Source organism: Narcine bancroftii, chromosome 3 (genome assembly GCF_036971445.1).
Source record: "Narcine bancroftii isolate sNarBan1 chromosome 3, sNarBan1.hap1, whole genome shotgun sequence".
NCBI classification, from domain to species: domain Eukaryota; kingdom Metazoa; phylum Chordata; class Chondrichthyes; order Torpediniformes; family Narcinidae; genus Narcine; species Narcine bancroftii.
Window position 1 is genome coordinate 276,808,078 of NC_091471.1, and position 24,633 is coordinate 276,832,710.

Consider the following 24,633-nt stretch of genomic DNA (forward strand, 5'->3'; position numbering starts at 1 on the left):
AAAGATCACTGAGCATCGATGTGCTGAAAAAATGGGCCTGCTGCTTCCTCATTCCTCCCCAGTGAGGTGCTGCTGAGGGCAACTCAGGAATTAGGCCTACAGGTTAGCCACTCGCTGAGACACTAGCGCACAGCAGACGGGGAAGTGCCAAGGTGATGAGACAGAAACAGCAACAGGCTTTGTAAATTTTGGGGACGAGCCAAGTTAAACCAGGACGAATGTGAGAAACCAGGGTACCTGGTCTGTGCACCAATACCAGATGGAAGGGATTGTCATTCCAATCAGAACTCCCGGCCATGGAAAGTCAGAGGTCATGGGATTTCGGAAAATGTGGAAAGCATCTTTTCTTGGAAGGCCACAGGAAGTGTTGAGGTCACGGACACTTGGAATAGCATGGAAGTACATCTCCTCGAGGCCTGAGTAACCTCCAACTTCAGCGAATGCTGTGGAGCAGAGAGCTGTTTTACAGGACGAAGAAACCAAAAAGCATTTTCAACACTGCTTTATAGAACAATCAGCCTTTCTTGGCGCTTCTCCTGCATGGTTCTCACTGTGTTCGAATCTAATGTTCCACTATCAACTGGAACCTCACTCTCTTGGGAAAGTCTCAGCACTCTGATCCCATCTTGGAGAACATAAGGAAGAGGTGATTGACTTTAGGATGTGATTAATGTTTACCCATCTTGTTCCTGGAAAGAAGGGTTTAACCAAAGAGAAGAGATTGAGTAGACTTCTAGGCATTCAGAAGAAGGGGTGAAGGATGAAGGATTTTGAAAGGATGGTCATGAGAGGCTTCTTATATGGTTAGGAGAACCTAATTATAGAACATTACAGCACATTGGAGTCCACAATCTGTGTAAACTCACTCTTCAACAATCTGAACTATCCCATCCTCACTCCCTTAACCCTATAATTTTCTTAGATCCACATGCCTTTCTAAGATTCTTTTGAATATCCTTATTACACCAGTCTCCACCATCACATCCAGCAATGCATTCCACTCTCTGTGTAAAAAAAAGTACCTCTAACAATGTCCCTTCAACTTTCCTCCACTCACCTTAACCAGATGTCCTCTAGTATTTGCTATTGTTTACCCAGGAAAAATGGCTGGCTGTCCATTCTATCTAAGCCCCTCATAATCATATATACTCCTATTGTCATCTCTCATCCTTTGTCCCTCCAAAGCATAAAGTCCTAACTCTGTCAACCTTGCTTATTATGAGGCATCATCCAAGTAAATGTCTGCTACACCCTCTCCAAAGCATCTACATTCTTCCTGTATTGAGACAACCAGAATAGAATACTCCAAATGTGGTCTAACCAGAGTTTTATAGAGCCCTGTTACCTCACGGCTCTTGAACTCAATCCCGACTAATAAAGCCCAGCACACCATACACTTTATCTACTTGTGTGGCACCTCCGAAATGCAGTGAAAAGTCTTGGACCTGTGCCTTGTAAATGCAAGAAATTATTAGCCCAGGAGAGGGTAAGTCATATCTGGAATTCTGGAGAGGAAGAGCGAGCAATATATGGGAAAGATTGAGAGGGAAAGTTGGCCACAATAAATGGGAAGTGTGATGGGCAGCTCGACCTGGTCCTGAGGTCTCACTGCACTTCAGAGCTTGAATTTATCCTTATGTTGAAGCCAACTCAAGAAAAGTGAATGAACCAGTGCCTGGGATGTAATGCAATGCAACCAATCTTCTAAACCCCAGCTTGAATCAGAGCAGGGAGATGAGACCAAAACCATTATCAGATTTAAGCAGGCATTGACTGAAGTCTGCTCAATGGAACTGTGGCATGCCAGATTCAGGTTCAGAGTAACCTGATGACTTCCCCTCCAACTGAGAAGCTTCAGTTGAGTGTGCCTACAAGTGTTCCAGACACAAGGAATGCTAGTCTTGACCAATACCCTTGCTGGTATTATTGGGGAGAGTTTAAACTGGTTTGACAGGACTAGTACAGGAATGCAATGACTTGTCAAAGTAACTCTGTCTGCACCTTCCCCATCTCACTTGCTGGTTCCCCTTTAAGTTGCACCTTCATCATCATGCCTGGACCCAAGTCCTGGAACCCCCTCTCTAACAATACCAGGGCAGCATCTCTACCAGGTTCAAGGACTTTGCCATACCATGACCAATTAGAGAAAAAAATAAACCTGACCTATAACACCTATATTCTGGAAAATGCCTCATAGGAAGTTTCTTTTTAATTTGGAAATTATATTCTTGTGTAGAGAATATTTTGCAAAAGGCTGTATGTGATTTCTCCTTGCTATGTATGAAGTGTATAACATCAACATGGTCATTGTAAGGTTGCTCGTGAATAAGATCTTTTTGCCAACTTGTTGCCTCTGTTTCTAAGATGTGTGCCTTGGACAAGGGTCAAAGGAGATCAATTATTATAAACCAGCACCACAGGAGGGATAGAAGGGAACTGGGATAAGAATTATGTGAGCTTTTTAAAGAGTATAAAATGTAAACTTTAAATTCTAGTGTTGTAACTGTATGGAGAGGGTGGGAAATTCGAAGAAATAGGACAGTTGAAGAACTGATCAGAGAGGTAGTTGGAGGCTGGAGCACAAAACTGCCAGCAGTTTAGGAGGAGGTACCATCAAATGAAATTGACATCAGTCAGTGGGAAAAGTACAGGCTGTAGATTGATCAAAATGGTGTAGAAAGGGGCCATTCCTTTGTGTAGTTGGGACTTCATCTGAGACTTGGAATAATAGGACAAGTGCAGAGTCAGTGCTAACGAGAGAGAGAGAGAGAGACAGACAGAGAGAAGGCTGCAAAATCATATAACATTGATAATTATTTATGAAGCATTTGATGAGCAGTTTTACATAATCTTTGTGTATTCACAATAGAGTTTTATTTTCCTCTTTACGAGGAGGATCGTGTCTCCTTTGTTTGCGAATACCTCCTGGTGCTGGATTCAAGGAAGGGAAAATAGTTATGCAGCACCTCCACTCACCATAGCCCATGAGAATCAGAGCTCCGATCAACATGATGACGGTTTGGAGGGCATCAGTGTATATGACTGCTGCCAGACCACCTGCCCAAGAGAGAAATGCACAGATAACGTCTGCTCATTGGTGCAAATGTCAGCTGCCATAGTCAATGGCGGGAGGTGGGGTGGGGTGGGGGGGAACGAACCCTGAAACACAAAAGTCTGCAGATTGTAGTAAAGCACAGAAATGCTGGAGGAACCCAGCAGGTCTCAGAATCAGTAGAAGGTAAAGATATATAACTGACATTTCAGATCTGAGCCTTCTAAACCTTGGAAAAGGGTTCAAGCCAGAAACTTGGGTTATCTTTACCTCCTATGGATGCTGTCAGACCTGCTGAGTTCCTCCACCATTTCTGTGTTTTTATTATAGTCAATGGGTGGAACCACTTGGTGAATGGACACCTTAATCATAAAGTGATCGAGAGAAACATCACATGAATAGGCCCTTTGGCCCATCGTGTACCAATCATTCATTCTACCTCAACCCTTTTTATTCACTCCAACCCTTACAGGGAATTCACACCCCACAATTGAACAAGAAACCCCACACATCTTTGGGATGGGGAGGAAACCTAGGGAGAACATGCAAGCTCCACACATGCAGAACCAGAGGTTGGGATTGAACCGGGATCACTGGGACTGAAACAGCAGCCCCACCAGCTGGATCACTGCACCCCTACCCCTGTGAGTTGCCGTCGTAATATTGCATGCAGCCAGCTAAAAGGTGGAGTTAAGGATTGTGGAGTTGGACTTGGGCAACCTGTAACCAGATGCCACTTGGAAAGAATGTGTGTAGATGGGTAAACCTACCACCGACAGTGTAGAGTGTGGTGATCAGCAATAGCCCAATCACTGCAATGTACAAATCCCAGTGGAGGGCTTGTTGAATAAAGACAGCTCCTGCGTAGATATCCACCTGGGAAAACAAATCAGCACCAGGCACGGATCAGCAGTATGTCATCACAGACCCCACACCCAGCTCAGGGCCCACCCACTCTGGGTTACACTGTGATTATACATTGGATTTTAATGCTGGATATGTTCAGTGGATCAGGCAGCATCAGATGGGAGGGAGAAGTAGAAAGAATATTTCAAATACATGAGCTGCCGAGTGAACTGGGTGAAGTTCTCTGGGATTCTCTGGGTTGCTAACACTCATTGCTGTTCTTCTCACAGACACCCCCCCCCCCCCACCCAGACCTACCCATTCTGTATCACACCATTGCGTCCCCCTTTTCACCATTTTTCCTCTTGTCCTCTGACACCTTCCCTTTTGCTCTCTCCTCCCCAAACGACTTGGTTTGCATCACCAACAATTTCCCATTCCCATGATTTGTTTCTCCCTCCACAGATGCTGCCTCAGCCTGCTGAGAAATTCCAATATCTACAGGATTCTGTTTTGCATAAGGGTAATATGTTGCATTCATTTATGCATGTTATGCCAAGAGGACAAGCAGCATCTTAATACTGTGTGAATACTTTTCCCAAATCCTTCAAACAAGGTACTCGCTGTCAAAGGGAAGTTGATGTGAAATTGTTATCTTTTCTCACTTATTCCACAGAAACTGCTTAACCTGCTGAGTGTTCCATCATTTTTTAGTTTTACTTCTGTCCTCATTTCTATTTAATACCGTTAACCATTAACAATTCCTCAAGAGTAGTTTTCCGTCCCTTGCCTCACACATTTTGGTTACTGAATGCCTGTTCTGTACCTGCTTGACAAGGTCAGAGTGGGTCCTGAAGGTTTTGGTGCTTTGCCACAGGGCTGCACTGTACAGCTGGCTAAGTCTGCAGATGCTGGGGTTGAACATGCTGGAGAAGTTCAGCAGATCATGCAGCATCTATAGGAACCATAGAATCGTCAAACACTACAGCACAGAAACAGGCCCTTCAGCCCTTTGAGTCTTTGCCGAGCTATTATTCTGCCCAGACCCATTGACCTGCACCCGGACCATATCCCTCCCAACCATGTCCAAATTTTTCTTAAATATCAAAATTGAGCATTAATTTACCAATTCAGCTGGCAGCTCATAAAGGGTAACCAACATTTCAGGCCTTACCATTCCCGACAAAGGGCTCAGGCCTGAAACATTGGGTCTCTTTACTTCCTATGGATCCTGCATGACCTATTCAGTTTCTTCAGCACATCTGTATGTGGTACATTGGGGCCTTGTTGCCAGTAGTGAAAACACTGTGACTTCAGCTCAAACAAAATGTGCTGACTCAAAAGACTAGAGTTATGGAAGTACAGGTACACAATCCTTTTTTTCTGGAACCCTTGGGGGACAGTGTGTTCTGAATTTTGGATTTTTCCGGATTTTGGAAAGCCCACCCAAATTGTGCTGTCATATCCACCCCCACCCCCTTCCAGTCACCCGGCCGTCTCCCCCGACCATGGTCCTTCGTCCACCTGTACATCTCCCCCAACCGTGGTCCCTCGGCCATCTCCCCCAACCACCCTGATGTCTCCCCCGACCGCTGGTCCCTCGGCCGCCCGGACGTCTCCCCTGACCGCGGTCCCTCGGCAGACTCCCCCAGCCACCCGGCAGTCTCCCTGGGCCGCCTCCCCTGACCACCAGTCCCTCGGCCGCCTGGATGTCTCCCCCAACCACCGACCCCTTGGCAGACTCCCCGGGCCACCTCCCCCAACCCTCGGCAGACTCCCCCGGCTGCCGGTCCCCATTTGCTGGATTTTGGAGCTTTCAGGATTTTAGATGTCTAGATAAAGGATCGTGTACCTGTATAGGCTTTTATTTACAATAAACTTGAAGACTTCTGTGTTAGAGATTTTATACAAGGACAAGAGGGAGGAGCCATGGGTCCAGTCACAGAGCAGGGCGGAGTCAGATTAATGAGTGTACAACAGTTCACCACATTCACCCCTCATTTTATTTATTTTGCCCAGCGGGGTGACACAGGGCACAAAGTCTTACAAAAGTCTTACAGGTTGAGTTTGTCCAGCAGCCTGGACATCCATTGTGACAGGCGGGGAGTCGGTTGTTCTGCTGTCGCTGGGGCCATCGTTTCATCCTGAACCTCCAGCACTGTGTCAATCTGCTGGGGGTACGATGGCTTGACTGCAGTGAGGGGGCTAGAGTGCCATGTACACCCTGCGAGGTCCCAGATAGAGCCAGTTTCCTTGTGCCCATCTGGTTTGGCCACGAACGCATAATGGGGGTTCGCAAGGACGAGCTGGACCCTTTCGACCAATGGGTCAGATTTATGGACCCTTGCATGTTTCTGTAGCAGGACTGGCCCCGGGGACATCTATAAGGATGGTAGGGTGGTCCCCGATGTGGACTTCCTGGGGAAGGAGAAAATTCATTCTTGAGAGGAAACATTGCTGGCAGTACATAACAGCAATCTGATTGTGTGGAGCGCCTCCTGCCAGTGAAAGACTGGCAGCTCCCTGTCTTAAGGGAAAGGAGGATGGCCTTCCACATGGTGGTGTTTTCTCTCTCCACCTGGATGTTCCCTCAGGGGTTATATCTAGTGGTCTTGTTGGTGGCGATACCTCTGGCCAGCAGATATTGACATAGCTCCTCGTTTGTAAATGAGAACCCCCAGTCACTGTGGACATATGATGGGAACCTGAACAGGGTGATCAAGTTGTCCAATGTCCTGATGACTGTAATGGTGGTCACGTCTGGGCAAGGGATGGCAAAGGAGAGCCATGAATACTCATTGATAATCATGCGGAAATACACATTGCAGTTGGTGGAGGGAAGGGTAGCCTTGAAATCCATTTTCAGGCGTTCGGAAGGTCGTATGACTTTCACCAGTGCAGCCTATCCGGTTGGTAGAAGTGCAGTTTGCACTCCGTGCAGACCCGGCTGTCCCTGGTCATGTCTCCGACATCCCCAATAGTGTAAGGAAAGTTATGAGATTTGATGAAATGGAAAAATTTCATGACCCCAGGGTGGGTAATTGTGGAGGGTTTTGAGGCAGTCTATCTGGGCATTGACACATGTCCCTCGGGACAGTGGCTCATTGAGCTTACCCGGCTGAATCAGGATGTCATATTTATAGGTGGAGAGTTCAATCCTCCACCTCAAAATTTGTTAATTCTTCATCTTACTCCTCTGTTTGTTGTTAAACATGATGCCACAGTCCATTGGCCTGTGAGGAGGGTGAAACATCTGCTGGCTAGGTAGCGGCTCCAGTGCCGAACCACCTCAACTATCGCCTGAGCCTCCTTCTTGATGGAGGAGTGTCAGATTTCAGGGCCGTAGAGGGTATGGGAGAAAAAAGCCACGGGTGGTTAAGGGTGGCAGCCAGGGAGAAATCGGTCACATGGCTCTCAACCTGAAATGGGGCAGATTCATCCACCACATATGTTGCAGCTTTAGCAATGTCTTCTTTTATGCAACTGAAGGCTGCCCAGGCCTCTCTTGTCAGGGGGAAGGATGTGGACGATAAGTGGGTGGGCTTTGTCCGCGTTATTAGGCACCCACTGGGCGTAGTAGGAAGAGAGCTCCAGGCACTTTACAGGACATTGAGGCTGTGGGGAAGGGGGAGCATTAGCACTGGGCACATGTGACTGGGGTGGGGGCCATTGACTCCATTCTCCACAACACAGCCAAGGATCACAAGGCATGTAGGGCGGAAAACACATTTATCCCTGTTGTAGGTGAGGTTTAGGCATTTGGCTGTTGTGAGGAATTTCTGGTGACATGATCCTGGAGTTTGAGGCCGCAGATCGTGACGTTATCCAGGTAGGAGAAGGTGGCACGCAGGTCATTTTGGTCTAATGTCCGGTCCATCTCCCACTGGAAGATGGAGATACTGTTAGTAACACCGAAGAGGACCGTGAGGAAATGGTAGAGGTGGCCATCTGCCTCGAAGGCAGTGTACTGGCGGTCCTCCAGATGGATGGGGACCTGGTGGTAGGCGGATTTCAGGCCAATGGTGGAGAACACATGATATTGGGCATCCAGCTGTGTATAGCGGTTAACAGTCTGGCTATAGTCAATTACCATCCTGTGTTTACCCCAACCCTTGACCATCACCACGGGCTGGTACTGGGCTCAGTGAGCCTTTCATTCAGGAATCGCTGGACCTCTGCTTTAATAAATGTCCTGTCCTCTTCACTGTGTCGCCTGCTTTTTGTAGTGTCTGGTTTACAGTTGGGATGAGGTTCGCAAACAGTGGTGGGGATTGATACGGAGAGGTTGGTATGGTGAGGGAGTGTTGGTGGGGGAGGCGTGCTGATGAATTGCAGGTTCCTGACCATGGGGGAGGAGGAGTGGACCATCATATTGCATCAAACACTCTTGAGGTGGCCCTAAAAGTTCAACCCCAGCAGCACTGGTGTGCAGAGCTGTGACATGAAGAAGTGTTTAAAGTTCCTGTAAATCATGTCCAGTGAAATGGCTGAGGATCTCGGCTGAGTGGGACTTTGAGGCCAGGGTGATTTTATAGTTTACTGGCTTTTCTTTAAGGGAGTAACGCTGCACTGTATCAGGGTGGATAAAATTCTCAGGGCTCCTGCTATCAAAAAAGCATCTTGTCACCTGATCGCTGATTGAGATGTCCATCAGAGACTGAGAGAGTCGATGTGGACTATTTTGGTCCAGCATCACAGAGGCTTGTGTCGGTTCATAATCTGGCCCATGCTGACTTGTAGTCTGGGAGCATAATGGCAATGCCCATGAAGTGATGTGGTTATCCCTAGATAGTGGCGGCATCCAAGATAGTGGCCCTCATGTCGTGGTGTGGTCATCCCCGGAAGCTGATAGGAGCCAAAATGCCGGCTACCATACTGCATACAAGGCGGTGCTTGAAGTGAAAGGTGGCTGTGATCAACATACCTTCGTGTAGTGTCCCTTCTCTCTGCACTTCAGGCATGTAGCATCTTTCACTGGCCAGTGTTTTCAGGGATGTTTCGGTTGGCCATAAAGTAGCACTTGGAGTGCTCCTATGAGGCTGCGGCTGTGGTGGGGTTGCTCATCGAACACGATAGCAGACTGCTGGTCTGTGAACCCACGTCCCGAGATGGCGGCCCCCATGTGGACCCCGTGTCATTCGCCAAGTAAGCTTCCATGTTACAGAGGACAATCTCCAGCGATTTCTTAAGTCCAGCTTACTCTACTCGCTTAGTCTCTGGTGTACGTAGACTGACCTGACTCCTGCAACATAAATGTCCCAGATCATTTCCTCCACGTTTTGGGCAGCCAACACCAACTGGAAGTTGCCTGCTCGTGTGAGTCCCTGAAAAACCTGGAGGAACTCATCGCTCAATTCACTCACTCCAGGTGGCCAGCATGTGCCTGGCATATACCTCATTGACTTTCTCTCTGTACTGGTCCTTGAGTATGTTCATTGCCTCTGTGTTCGATGAGGTGCCCCTGATCATCAGGGACACTCGATGGCTGACCCGGGAGAAGAGGAGATGCCTCCAAGGTCACGATTCTGGAGGAGTTCTATAAAAAGACCTCAAAGCATCATAGCCAGAGTTCAAAACAGTTTGAGGCTTCTAGTGATGTGGGTCGATCTTCAGCTTATCAGGCTTCAAGATTGTTCCATCATTGGAAAAATAATATTGTAAATAAAATTGATGCACTTTCAATAACTCAAAAGACTGGAGTTACAGAACAATAGACTTTTATTTACAATAAACTTGAAGGTCATCCTGTGCTGTGACCCAGACTTTCTGGGCAGGGGTTATGGTTTTGGAGCCTTTATACAGGGTCAAGAGGGAGGAGCTATGGGTACAGTCACAGAGCAGGGTGGAGCCAGATTAGTAAGTGTATAACAGTTCACCACAACTCTTCAAGTGTTCGTGACCAAATGCCATTTTCATACAAACAGGGCCTTGGATAATGTAGAAGAAGAAGGGCGAGGTACCCACGGAAATCCTGTCCAGTGTTGGACCTCGAATCTGTGTGGTGAAAATGTAGCTGACCTCTGGGCTCGGACACCATGCTCCACTCATTCCCACCTGGACACAGCTTTCCGAGCTTCATTGATGGTGGTCTGCTTTGCTTGGCTTCCCCCAGTCAATGCCCCTCCTCCATGGCCCTCCAGTCAATTCCCCCTCCCCCATGACCCCATCAATGACCTCTCCCCCATGGCCCCCCTCAGTCAATACCCCCTCTCTCATGGCCGTCAGCTTGGCCTGCTCAAAGTTATTTACTTACTGATATCTTTGTAAATATGTAGATGAACAGGTAGAGAATTGCAATAAAAAGCCGGATTCTCTGGCCCCCGTATCGCTTCAGTAAATATTCCGGCATGGTGGTGACCTGCAGGGAAAAAGTATGTTAATTCCACTGTAGAATGGGTGACATGGTTGGCGTAGGGGTTAGCGCAACTCTGTTACAGCACCAGCGATCAGAATCGCAGTTCAAGTCCGCGCTATCTGGAAAGAGTTTGGATGTTCTCCCTATTCTGCATGAGTTTTCTCCAGGGTCTCCATTCAAAACGTACTGGGGATTGTAGGTTATTTGGACGTAATTGGGCAGCACGGACTCATGGGCCAAATAGCCTGTTTCCATGCTGTATGTCTAAACGTAAAAATAGAACTGCTGTACCCATTAAGCTGTCCAGGAGACTGGCAAAAAAAGTTGATGGGAGCTCCCTGCATAGTAGTAGTGACTGACACATCTTCCAGATCTGCGCTACGTCTGGCCTTGCAAAATGGGAACAAATCCCACAAACCACTACAGCAGGCCACAAAGCCAGGCATAACACAATATTCCTGGTAAACACCAGATGTAACACAATAGAATAACAAGTTGCAAGTGGTAACAATAGGCATGTCTGTGTTCAGAATCTGGGCATTACTGCTGTCACAAATGTCCCTTGGAGTGAGCAGTACGCAGGACCATGTCAGACCATCCTTGGAGGTATGGAGTCATGTATGGGGCAGGAAGGACCCTGATTTGTAATTTAGTACAGCCCATGAGCCCACACTGACCAAATACACCCATGTGTCCAATTAACCTTTGAACCCCATGGAATGTAGGAGGAAACCCACACAGTCACTGTAAGAACGTCCAAACGCCTTACAGACTGTGGCGGATTCAAGCCTGGGTCACTGATGAAGGAAATTGTTTCAATGTGAACACTACTTTGTTTTAAGCTGCAGATCGCTGACTGCACAGCTGTCACTACTGAATTGTTCAGCTGGGGTTGTGGGGGGGGGGGGTTGGTGTCTGTATACCAGGTTTAAGTCCACTGAAGTAGCCTGTGGTAATTGAATTGCAATGCAATAAATGTGAGTTCACAGTTGAAAGGACACTGCATTCAACTTGATAAATGTTTTGGGATGTCTGGGGTGAAATTAATTTCCCTGACTATCAACAACTGCATTGTCAGGCCAGCTTGTGCACAGTTCTGCCCTAACCCAGGTCAGTGGTAGAGGAGAACCAGTTCGGTCCTAACCATTGCTTCTGTCTCTTTCCCTCCTGCACCAGGCTGCCAAGCTGCCATTCACATCTTGTGCCAATTGGAAGAGCAAATCATGACAGAAATTATGTCCCCGTTTCCTGGACACTGTGAGTTTGATCCCTCTGGCAGAGCAAGTTCTTAACGGTCATGAAAACTCTTTGTAACCATAGTGATCAGCTTGTGGTAGAATGGAGAGAAATGTTACCTCAGCTGCAATGTAGATGGGAAGGAAAAACCAGGCCAGCAGGATCAGAATGATCATCCCCTGGAGAGAGAAATACAGAGAGGTGAGGGCAGCCGAATCAGGGTAAGGTCCCAGCACCAGGAGTGATCCCACACTTTCAGATCCATGACAACTCACCTTTATCCACATTGTCTCATTGCAGGAATCTTACTACCCAAAATCTACTCCAGCAGTAATCATCTCCCCTTCCAAGAACCAGCTCTGCTGTACCACTCCCCTCTTCCTGGCTCAAGACATCAGCCATCAAATATGGATCTCCTGAGATAACTTGGAGATGGGAAGGGAAGCAAGTGTTTGGGCCCTAAAAGCCAGGGATTGGAGGTTTTCAAACCCAGAATGACCTTGGATTTGAGAGACCTGTTTCACATCCAAAGTATAAAGTCCAATTTTACACCCACTGCAATCTACCATGTACACCAAAAGCAATATAGATCAAGAGGGTTAAAGAAGTTGCTGACTTACTTCTGATGTGGAGGTGATCAGGCTGACTTGGTTAATCACTGCCTTTGCTCTTGTCACTTCCCAGATCACACCCCATCCTGGCTGTATGCTGACCTTAATGCCCCAAGCAACGGTGACCCTGTCCTTCTATGTGCTTCAGAGACCCACACTATTGTAGCAGGCAACTGGTGGAGGAACCAAACACAGATTGCTTGTGGAGCACCCTTTGTTCCAACAAGACCAAAAATGAGCTCGAGGTGCAGCACCTTGTGTGGTTATTAGATTCAACGACTTTAGGTAGCTCACTCACTTTCTGTATGCACCAGTACACCAGTCAGGTGTTTTCCTTCATTAGCATATTCTAGCCTTGCTGGACATGTCCTAGAGCACTGCTATTAACTACACATAACATGAAGAAGCAGAATGGACTTGGGTGCCAAGTTAAATAATTTGGTTTCACCTTACTAGAACTATTTCCATCTTTCTATCTAAATGGAAGGCATTTCAAGGTGTGATACAGAAGGCCCAGGATGAACATATTCCCAGTTGGGTAAAAGGCAGGAATGGCAAGGTAAAGGAACCTTGGCTAACAAGAGATATCGCAGCAATGATCAGAGAGAAAATGAAGGCGTAGATCAGCTACAGGCAGACAGTTTCAGGTGAATCCCTTGAAGAGTACAAGAAAAATAACAGCAGAGTGAAGGGGAAAATAAGGAGGGTTAAATTAGGTTTTGAGATGGCTTTGGCAAAAAGTGTAAGGGTATTAGCAGTTTTAGATCACAGCAGGGTGGATAAATCTCCGCCTCCAGATGTATCCCGGAACATTGTCGGAAGGATTGTGGAAATTTTTGCGTTTTCGATAGAGTTTTTTAATTCATTGCTGAGAATAGAGGTTCTGGAGGACTGCAGGATGGCAAATGAGGTGCCATTATTTAAAAAGGGCTTTAAAGATAATCTGGGTAACTACAGATGTGTCAGTCTGACATCAGTGGTAGAGAAACTGCTGGGGAGCAATCTGTGAGATGGCCAGGAGGGAGGAGAACCAGTCTGGATTTGTGGGTAGGAAATCATGTCTCACACGATAGTGATCAGCTTGTGGTAGAATGTAGAGAAACGTTACCTCAGTTGCAATGTAGATGGGAAGGAAGAAACAGGCCAGCAAGATCAGAATGATCATCCCATGGAGAGGTGAGGGCAGCCTTGATAGAATGTTTTGAAGCGGTAACAAAGAGAGTAGATGAGACCAAGGCAGTTGATGGGATTTATATGGATTTCAGTAAGCATTTGATAAGGTCCCATGTGATAGGTTGGCATTGAAGGTTAGGGTACATAGGATTGGAGGCCAATTGGATAAACAATGTCTCAGTGAGAGGAACCAGAGAATGGTTGAGGAGGGCAATTTTTCACACTGAAGGACCATGGCTAGTGGAGGGTCTCAGGGTTCGGAACTGGGACCCTTACATTTATAGCATACATAAATGATTTGGACAAGGATGTCTGTGGTGAGGTAATTTTGCTGATAACATGAAAATATGCACAATGGTGGACAGTGAAGAAGATTACCTGGCTTTGCAACATCATCTAGATTAGATGGGGAACTGTTCTAAGAAATGGCAGATACATTTCAACTTGGAAAAGTGTGTTATGCTGTATTTGGGTAAATCAAACAAGGGTAGGACTTACATTGTTAACAGCAGTGTCCTGAAGAGTGTTATGGACCAGAGGGATCCAGGGACGCAGGTACAGAGCTCTTTAAAGACTAGTGAAGAGATGGTTTGGGACGCTTACCTTCATCGATCAGAGCATTGAAGTATTGGGTCATCATGTTGAATTATACAAGATGTTGAGGCCCTCCCCTCCATCTCTCTTTGCACTGTTCCCATCACACCTGTAGCAATGGTAATCTGGAACATTGAACTGCCAGTCTGCTCCTCCTTCAACTATGTCTCTATTGTGTTTACAGCAGCCCATTGTTTTGCACCTATCCATGACCTGCACCGAGCTTTCTCTGGAAGGCTTGTGTTAAAATAAGTGCAACAAAGTTTATCCGTCTCTCCTCGACACTTGTCCTCCACACCCTGTTCTGCCTCAGTACATTACCTTTGCCTTCCTCACTCTCCTTCACTTTCTCAGTCCTTCTCTCTCCATCTTGGATCCCCACCCTCTGGAGCCTAGCTTGAAATTTTGAGTGAATTGAGCAAATTTTGTCACCAGGATCATATCTTATCAATTGAATTAAGTTTTCTTTGAGGAAGTGACAAAGATGATTGATGAGAATAGGGCACTGGATGTTGTCTACATAGACTTCTGTAAAGTGTTTGCCAAGGACCCTCAGGGGAGGTTGATTCAGAAGATACGGACAGATCCATGGGGTCTGGATAGGGAGTGGTACAAAATGATAGTAGACAGAGGAAGGATGTTGTTTGGGCTGGAGGCCTCAGACTAGTGGTGTTCCGCAAGGATCACTGTGGGGATCTCTGTTGTTTGTGACTTGGGTGAAGAAGTTGGAGGAAAAGTTAGTATGTTTGAAAATGATACAAAGATTGGTGGAGTTGTGGGCTATCAAAGAATACAGAAGGATATGGATCATTTATAGGTATAGGCAGAAAAATGGCATATGGGAGTTTAGTCCAACAAGTGTGAGGTGTTGCACCATAGGAGGTCAAACGTATACACAATAGGCAGAGCTTAAAAGTATTGATGTGCAGAAGGGTTGCGGGGGGGGGGCAGGGGGTGGTGGGGGGTCCAGTTCCATAGTTCATTGAAAATAGCCACGCAATAAGATAGGGTGGTAAAGAAGGTGTATGGTATGCTTAGCATCGTTGGGTGGAGCACTGAGTATCAAAGTATCAAAGTAAGGAGGTCATGCTGCAGCTACTGTATATGCAACTTTGGTTAGGCTGCACTCACAATTCCGGTCGCTCCATTACAGAAAGGACGTGGAGGCTTTATTAAGAGTATGGAAGAGGTTTACCAGGATGTTGCCTGTTTTAGAGTGTATGAAATATGGGAAGAGGTTGGACATATTGGACTATTTTCTCAGGAATATAGGAGGCAGAGGGGAGTCCTGATAGAGGTTTATAAAATCATGAGACATTGTTAGGGTGGGCAGTGAGAACTTTTTCCCCCAGGGTAAAAGCATCACACACTGGAAGACATGCCCCTAAGGCAGGGGACAAATATAATATAGAGTGGTAGGTGCCTGGAATGGGTTGCCAAGAGTCAGGATGGAAGCAGATCCAACAGTAGCATTTAAGAGGCTTCTAGATAGACACATGACTATGAAGAGAGTGGAGGAACGTCTACCAGGTGCAAACACTGCTGTTAACACTTTGCTTTGGACATCACGTTGGCACAGATACGTCTGCCAAAGGGCCAGTCCCTGTGCTGTCTTTGTTGTTGCCCATATAAAACTCACTTCTCAAAGAGAAGGCTCTGGAAATATTCAACAGCTGAGCATCCTTGTGAAAAGAAACAGTTAACTTTATAATGTTTCATTGTAGCTGGAAGTGAGAAAGCAAGGATTGTTTTACGTTGCAGAGTGGAGTGGAGTGCATTAAAACACAAGGAATGTCCAGGATAGGATGGAGACTAAGGCTGCCCAAGTAACAATTGGCCATAATAAGTAAGTAAAATGGCAATTAGGTTAACAGAAGAACAAAACACTGTGAAAGTGGAAGGTATTGCCTTCTCTACAATGGGAGGTGGGTGTTACATTGACCACTGGGTAAGGCTTGTACTGTTATCTCTTCAACTTAAAACACTCATCTTTCTCTTCTGGTGAAGCATCATTGACCTGAAGCTTGAAATCCTGTCTCGCTCCCAAGGATTCTGCCTGATCTGCGCTGCATTTCCAACCGTGCCCAGTTTTGTTTGCAATGATCCAGAGAGGGAAGGGGGACTGAGAGCAAGCAGCTGAAGGAAATGAGTGAGGAACTCACGTTGAACTCGTATGCACTGACTGCAACACCAGAGGCAGCTCCCGTGCCAGCCAGTCCAATGAAATGGCCGCTTCCCACATTGCTGGCGAAGAGCGAGGCTCCGATCTGATGGAGGGAGAAATGAGTTTTAGAGCAAGCACAAGCTTCCAGTCTTTGAATGAAGTCCGAAGCCAAGGTACTCACCGGCCACCACACCATGTCCTTCCCAGCCAGGAAGTAGCCCTTCACAGTATTCCTCTTGGTCCGGCACATGGACTGCGAGAGAGATGACAAAGTGGTCACAAGCCGATGTGCACATTTCCCCTTGCCTTCAACTGGCTCACTGACCCCACATCCCTTGTCACATCACAGCCCAAGCCCACAGACATTGGGTCCCGTTCAAGTTCAAGTTCATTATCAATGGCACAAATGGACTAAGCGGCATTATTCAGTCCTTGGTGCCAAACGATGCAAACACATAACACACGTAGAGACAAATGATTCATATGCAGTACATAGATAAAAATAAAGATGTATTATTAAATAACTAGTAGACTTAAATAACTTGGAGGGTTTGTATGAGCAGTCTTTCAGCATTCTCACTGCCTGTGGGAAGTAACTGTTCCTCAGCCTGGTGCTGCTGCATCTGATCCTCCTGGATCTCTTTCCTGATGGGAGTAGCTGGAAATACTATGTGAGAGGTGGTAGGGGTCCTTAACAATTTTGTGAGCCCTCTTCAGAAAATGATCCCAGTAGAACACATTGACAGGGCATTGGAGACCACAGTAATTCTCTCTGCCACTCTTAAGGTCCTGTAAATTGGCCTCTGATCCAGTTCTCTACAGCAACCATACCACATTGTGATGCAGCTAGCCAGGACATTCTTGATACATCTCCAGGTTACAGATCCTGATACAGATACAGAATTCAGGGAGTTAGGTGCAAGGTTGAAGGAGAGGACCTCTAGGGTAATGATCTCAGGATTGCTGCCCGTGCCACTTGCTAGTGAGGTTAGAAATAGGATAATGAAGCTTAACACGTGGGAGGGCTTCAGATTTCTATATCATTGGGCCCCCTTCCAGGGAAGGTGGGACCTGTTCTGATGGAACGGTTTGCATCTGAACTGGAGGGGGACACATATCGTTGCGGGCAGGTTTGCTGGTGCTGCTCTGGTGGGTTGAAACTAGATTTGCAGGGGGAGGGAAACCAGAGTGTTGGAGCAGATAGTGAGGCGCAGTCATGTGAGGACTCCATGTATAGACAGAAATTTGTGGTAGAAATGAGCTCAAGTGTGTTTATTTCAATTCAAGGAGTATTGTGAGAAAGGATGACTATTTTAGGGTTGTAATGCGTGTCGAAAGAACCAAAGACTTGTTGATCCAAACCAAGGCTTTTATTAACTAAAAAACTGGAGCATATCACAAGTAGGTCAACCAGTCCAGAATGACCTGGTCTGGCTAGGAGCAATCCTTTAAGACCTGCCAGTAGGTGTGGCTACACTCTCAGCCAATCACAGTCATTCTACACTACATATACATGTGTACATATACACATTGGTGAGAGAATCTGTACTATCACATTCACCCCTTCTTTGAGAACTGACCCCAGGGTGAATGGAGGTTAGGGGCTGTATCGGTCAGAGGCTCTGACCATCTAGCGTGACCACCGTGGCGCCGGGATTGGGGTCGCTATAGTCGTGTCACCAGCAGGCCTGTAGGGTGTGACCACTGCTTCACTCAATTCCCCAATGGCATTTTCGACAGTCTGGCCTGAGCTGGTGGGGTGGTGCTGGTCCCTCTGTTCAAGCACATGACCTGGGGGAGAAGGACTAGGGGGAGGATGGGTTAAAGGCACTGCTGCGCCTGATCCGGCTTAGGCTCAGTCCCCTACCGAGACTGTGTCCTCCCATCTGTCCGGGAACTCAACGAAGGCATAATGCGGGTTTGCATGGAGCAGAGTCACTCGGTCAACCAAGGGGTCATTCTTAGAGTACCGGATGTGGCTTCGTAAAAGGACTGGACTGGGAACCATGAGCCATGCCGGTACTCGGATTTCCTCAGGAAAGAGAACATCCTTTCATGGGGGGTGGCATTGGTCACAGCGCATAGGAGAGAGCGGATGGAGAGTAGGGCACTAGAGAGCACATCCTGCCTCGAGAAGTGGGGAGACCTTTGGACCGGAGGGCAAACTTAACCACTTTCCAGACAGTGGCATTCTCTCTTTCGACTTGCCCATTACCACGTGGGTTATAGCTGGTGGTCCTTTTTGAAGCAATACCATACTCCAGAAGGTACTGCCACAGCTCCGCATTCATAAACGAGGACCCCCTGTCACTGTGGATGTAACTGGGGTACCTGAAGATGGCGAAGATGCTGTGCAGGGCCTCTATAACTGAGGAGGCAGTCATGTCCGAGGAGGGCACAGCGAACGGGAAGCGGGAGTACTCATCGATGGCCGTAAGGTTGTAGGTGTTACAGTTGGTCGATGGTAGGGGCCCCTTGAAGTCTACACTGAGACGCTCAAAGGGGCGGGTGGCTTTGATGATGTGGGTGTTCTCTGGATGGAAGAAGTGGGGCTTGCACTCAGCGCACACTGGGCAGGCCCGGGTCATGGAGCGAATCTCCTCGACTGTGTAGGGCAGGTTGCGAGATTTGACAAAGTGCGCGAACCTAGTGACCCCTGGATGACAGAGCTCCGCGTGGAGTTTCTGCAGCCAGTCTAGTTCCATGTTGGCACAAGTCCCCCTGGAGAGCGCATCTGGCGGGTCGTTGAGTTTACCTGACCGATACAGTATGTCATAATTAAAGGTGGAGAGCTCAATTCTCCACCTGGCGATTTTGTCATTCTTGATCTTGCCTTGCTGGGTATTGCTAAACATGAAGGAGACCGCGCGTTGGTCAGTCAGCAGAATAAAGCACCTGACAGTGAGGTAGTGTCTCCAACAACGTACTGACTCAACTATGGCCTGGGCCTCCTCCTCGACAGGAGAGTGTTGGCTCTCAGGACCCTGGAGGGTTCTGGAGTAGAAGGCTACCGGCCGGCCGGCCTGGTTCAAAGTGGCTGCCAGTGCAAAGTCAGACACATCGCTTTTGACTTGGAACGGAATAGAATCGTCGATGGCGTGCAGCGTTGCAGCAGTGATGTCCAATTTGATGCAGTCGAAGGCCGCTCTGGCTTCGGTTGACAGGGGGAAGGAGGTGGTCTTGAAGAGTGGCTGTGCCTTGTTGGCATAGCGTGGAACCCATTGGGCATAGTAAGAGAAAAAACCCAGGCAGCGTTTGAGTTGTGGGGGGGGGGCAAGTCTATGAGGGGACGCATGCGGTCAGGGTCCGGCATGACCACCCCGTTCTCCACTACCCAATCCAGAATTGCAAGCCGAGTGGTCCGGGAGGAACACTTGTTGAAATTGTAGGTCAAGTTCAGCTGAATTGCAGTCTAAAAAAATTTTTCAAGGTTGGCATCATGATCCTCCGTGTCATGGCCGCAGATGCTGACATTGTCCAGATATGGGAAAGTAGCAGTCAGCCCGTTCTGGTCCACCATCCGGTCCATTTCCCGCTGGAAGACCGCAACACCATTTGTGACCCCAAAGGGTATCCTGAGGAATTGATACAGCCGCCCATTCGCTTCGAAGGCCGTGAAAGGTCCGTCTTCTCAGCGGATCGGGAGCAGATGATAGGCTGAATGTAAGTCAATGGTGGAAAATACATGGTATTGGGTGATCTGATTCACCACATCTGTGATCCTTGGAAGGGGGTATGCATCCAGGAACGTGAAGCGGTTGATAGTTTGGCTGTAGTCACCACCATCCGTGGCTTCTCCCCGTTTGTAACAACCACTACCTGAGCCCTCCATGGACTTGAGCTAGGTTCGATAATGCCCTCATCCAGCAGTCTGTGCACCTCGCTTGTGATAAATTTCCTGTGTTCAGAACTATATTGTCGGCTTTTGGTGGCCACAGAATTCCAGCCAGGGGTGAGATTTGCGAAAAATGCTGGCGGAGCAACTCAGAGGGTGGTGAGGCCCCTGGGCGCAGGGGCGGGTGACTCGGGCTGCCACTGGCAGGAGGTTCCCGGGTTGGAGTGGTTACAGACAGAGAGCGTAGCGTGAGGCCCCCCAAAGTACAGGGAAACAGTTTGAAACTGGCACTGAAAATCCAGTCCCAGCAGTGCAGGGGCGTACAATTGGGGAAGGACTAATAGTTTGAAGTCTGTGAACGTGATGCCCTGGACTTTCAGGGTCGCCACGCAGTACCCCTTTACCCTAGTCAAGAGCGATCTGGTCGCCAATGAAATTCTCTGTGTAGTGGGGAAAAATAGCTAGTCCGCAACAGTGGGCCAGGTCCGGGTGGATAAACTGTCAGTTGACCCCGAGTCAAATAAGCAAATGGTATAGTGTCCATGCACTTTAATCAGTTCCATTGCTTTTGTCAGGGGTTGAGGGAAGTCCTGGTCAACGGTTATTGATGCAGAGACTTGTAATGTAGACAGTGGAGTCCTGCGTGATCATGTCACGCAATGTGTGCATGATGACGTCACGCCAACAGTGGGGTCTGAAAAAACAGTGTCGGGAAGATGGTGTTGCTGCCTGCAGCCAAAGGTAAGTTTTGGGGGTCGCTGCTTGCTGTCAGCGGTGGGGCAGTCAGTGGTGGCGGGTCCCCGGTCAGCAGCGACGGGTCCCTGGTCGGCGGCGGCAGGTCCCTGGTCGGCGGCGGTAGGACCCTGGTCGGTGGTGGGTCCCTGATCGGCGGTGGCAGGTCCTTGTTTGGCGGCGGGCGTTGAGGTCAGGGCTGGGGCCTGGTTGGATGATAGAGTGAATGTCATTGCGACGAGGATGGGTTCTACCTTCTGCACTCGGCGTCTGCCCCGTGATGTCAGGCACTGCAATGTGGCGGAGTCCTCGCTCTCATTGGACGAGAGCTCTGAGGAATAAGTGTTTGAAATGGAGAGTGGCGATTTGGCTTCAGATGAGCCACTGTGTTTGATGGCGGCCATTTTGGAGTGACAGACTGCAGCAAAGTCGTTGTTTTCAAATGCACTTCTGCCAAGTGGCTTTTCAAGGGCTCATAGAGCCCTTTCAGCACCTTCATGGCTGTGGCGTAAGTGGTTGTGTCCTGGACACTCTGGTAGACTCTCGGGGACACCATAGTCATCAATATTAGTAGTCGATGGCTGTCCTCTAACACGGCAGGATGAGAGAGCTGAAAGTATCTTTCAAAGCACCTCACCCAGTACTTAAAGTCATTCAAGGCTGTAGCTGACTGTGGGTCAATGTTGAGGCATTCCAGCCGTAGCATACGCGTCGAAAGAACCAAAGACGTTGATCCAAACCAAGGCTTTTATTAAGTAAGAGACTGGAGCATATCACAAGTAGGTCGACCAGTCCAGAATGACCTGGTCTGGCTAAGAGCAATCCTTTAAGACCTGCCAGTAGGTGTGGCTACACTCTCAGCCAATCACAGTCATTCTACACTACCATCTGTACATATGTACATATACACATTGGTGATAGAATCTGTACTATCACAAGGGTGTGAATTTGCAAGTGGGATTATGACATTTTTGCTATTAGTGATACATGGCTGCAGGAGGGACCAAACTGGGAGCTCGATGTTCCGGGGATCTGTTGTTTCAGATGTGATAGAAGAGGAGGAGTGGCATTGGTAGTCAGGGAAAATATCACAGCTGTGCTTAGACAGGACAGCCCAGAAGGCTCATCTACAGAGGACATATGGGTGGAACCGAGGAGCGGGAAAGGTGTGACTACACTGATAGAGCTGTATTATAGACCACTCAATAGTCAATGAGAATTGAAGGAGCAAATCTGTTGAGAGAGAGCAGACCTATTTCAAAAACAGAAAGTTGTGATAGTAGAAGATTTTAACTTTCCATACTGGGAAGTACAGGATCCCATACTGTAAAAGGATTGGATGGTTTGGAGTTTGTCAAATGTGTTCAGGAAAGTTTTCTAAATCAATATATAGAGGTGCCAACGAGAGAGGATGCAATACCTGATTTCCTATTAGGGAACCAGACAGGTCAGGTGGCAGATGTATGTGTAGACAAACATTTTGGGACAAGTGACCATGATGTCATTAGTTTCAAGTAAATTACAGATAAGGATAGGCCTGGATCTTGAGGAGATTCTAAATTGGAGAAAGGGCAGTTTTGTAGAAATGAGAAAGGATCTAGGAAGAGTGCATTGGGATAAGTTGTTTTCTGGCAAGGATTTGTTCAGTAGGTGGAAGGCCTTCAAAGGTGAAAGTTTGAGAGTGCAGAGTTTGCATGTTCCTGTCAGGATTAAAGGCAAAGTTAACAAGCATAGGGAACCCTGGTTTTCAAGGGATTATTGGCCATCTGGTTAAGAAGAAGAGAGATATTGGGAACAAGGAGCAAACGAGGTTCTAGAAGAGTATAGAAAATGAAAGAAAGTACTTAAGAAGGGAATCAGGAAGGCAAAAAGAAACCGTGAGGTTGCTTTGGCAGATAACGTGAAGGTAAACCTGAAGGTTTTCTACATGTATGGGCCAAAAATAGCCCCTTAGAAGATCAGTGTGCTTGTCTATGTGTGGAGTCTCACATAATGAGGGAGATCTTAAACAGTTTTTTGTCCAGTATTTACTCAGGAAACTGGCAGAGTGTATAAGGAAGGAAGGGAAACAAACAAAAGTGTCATGGAACATATAGAGATTATAGAGGAGAAGGGGCTTGCTGTCTTACAGCGAATAAAGGTTGATAAATACTCCAGGCCTGACATGCTATCTCCTCGGACCTTGAGGGAGACTAGTGTAGAAATTGCAGGAGCCCTGGTAGAAAAATATTTAAAATATCCTTATCCACGAGTGACATATGGAAGGATTGGAGGGTAGCATGTTTTCTGTTGTTTAAAAAAGGCTCCAAAAGTAAACCAGGAAACTACAGACCAGTAGTAGCTAAATTATTGGTGGGATATACAAGTGTTTGGATAGCCAAGAGCTGATTAAGGATAGTCAGCATGGCTTGTGCATGCTTAATGAATCTTAAAATTTTTCAATGAGATTACCAAGAAAGTAGATGAAAGAAAGGTTGTGGATGTTGTCTATGTGGTGGAACACGGTAAAGCAGATAGGGAACACACTGGACTGCTCAGACTGGCCCGCCTCTCACCTGGTAACTCCTCTCTGTAGTTTCCCAATAAAGGCTGAGAGCTCTCGTCTCCTCTCTCAGTACCAGCCAGAAGCATGTAGTTATGTGCTGGATAATCACTTGCTTTGTGTTTGATGGTGCTTATTGATTGCACTACAATTTAATATCTTGAATTTTTGCCATGGACAAAGTGACCCAAGTGGAGAAGCTGGAGACTGATCTCAGGGAAACAGAGGCCTCCGTTAAATTCGACATGTGGCTACACTATCTAAAGGGCTTCATGAGGCACCATGAGATCTCAGCCGACAGCAATAAGTATGATCTGCATTTTTCATCAGTGGGCCATCAAGCCTACCAAATAACATGGGATTATGAGAAGTATGATGACACGATGGCCCTCCTGTGACAATAATATGGGGCCCCCATGAATTCGATGTATACCAGCTATTTACTGATTACCCGATGCAAGGGCCCCGGGAAGTCTGTCGATGACTTTGTGAGGGCCATGAGGGAGATGGGATGAGCCTGTGGGTGCAAGAATGTAACGGAGGCAGTTTATCAAGAAGAATTCATCCATGATGGAATGACAAGATGGGGAGCACAGGCACTACCATCTTGGGACTCAGGGACCATGTTGGTGCAGCTGCTGAGCACATGAGAAAGTACTGCCTGGCCCGTAGCACTACCTATTCGAACTGCTGGAAGAAGGGGCTCTACATTAAGCTATGCTGCTCTAAAACCCCCTCCAGCAGCACCGCAGGTGAATTATGACCCGCGTCACCACCTTGTGTCGACCTTTTTCTGCCGTCTCTTCTGGTAGCCGAGGACTGACAGTGGAAACAGGAGGAAGATGACCCAGGATGACACCATTTCCAGCATTTCTTCTGTACCCCGCAGCGTGTGATCTATGGGAGTGCCCATTTTTGGGATCTCCAGGGAGGCCATCTTGCCAGCAGCCATCCCAATGATAACAGCAGCAGTGACTCTGACAAGTTGACCCTGGCCTCCATCATGTTGGACCAGGGCAGGCCACACTAACTGGCACGCTCTATGATGGACATAGAAGTTAATGGTCACACCATGGGCTGTCTATTCAACACAGAGAGTACTGAGAAATTATACACCTGGGCCAACTCTATGCCTGCCAGTGTCCACTGCCAAGTCCAAGGTAGCATTAGAGTCCAAGTCCCATTCCATGACCCTGGCCGTTAGGATCACAAAGTATTCAAACTTCAAACTACTAGTAATGCCCCATCTCTGTGCGCCAGTCATACTGGATTTCCAGTGCCAGCTTAAGAGCATTCTGATACTGTTTGACAGGCCCCCACCCTCCCCTCTTGGTCAGAAATAACCAATTCCTGGAAGGCCCATCCTTTCCTCAGAACACAGCCAATCACACACTGGAATGCCATCCTGGCCACCCGACCAGCAGGCTGGACACCCTCCAGGTCCCTCCACCCCCTCGTCCCTCCCCCATTCCAGAACTTCATCCCCAACTGCA

At 47.6% G+C, this 24,633-nt stretch overlaps 1 protein-coding gene across 1 annotated transcript in view; it reads right to left on the reverse strand.

Annotated features, from left to right (window-relative positions):
* The window catches only part of LOC138758815 (sodium/myo-inositol cotransporter 2-like), an 84,717-nt gene that overhangs the window by 53,834 nt on the left and 6,250 nt on the right, over positions 1-24,633 (reverse strand). The window contains exons 3-9 of the mRNA XM_069928208.1: positions 16,213-16,284; positions 16,030-16,134; positions 11,609-11,668; positions 10,152-10,256; positions 3,823-3,928; positions 2,977-3,057; positions 238-443 (exon numbers count right to left, since the gene is read on the reverse strand). Of these exons, the coding sequence (XP_069784309.1) occupies positions 238-443; positions 2,977-3,057; positions 3,823-3,928; positions 10,152-10,256; positions 11,609-11,668; positions 16,030-16,134; positions 16,213-16,284 (735 nt within the window). The remainder of the gene's footprint in view (positions 1-237; positions 444-2,976; positions 3,058-3,822; positions 3,929-10,151; positions 10,257-11,608; positions 11,669-16,029; positions 16,135-16,212; positions 16,285-24,633) is intronic.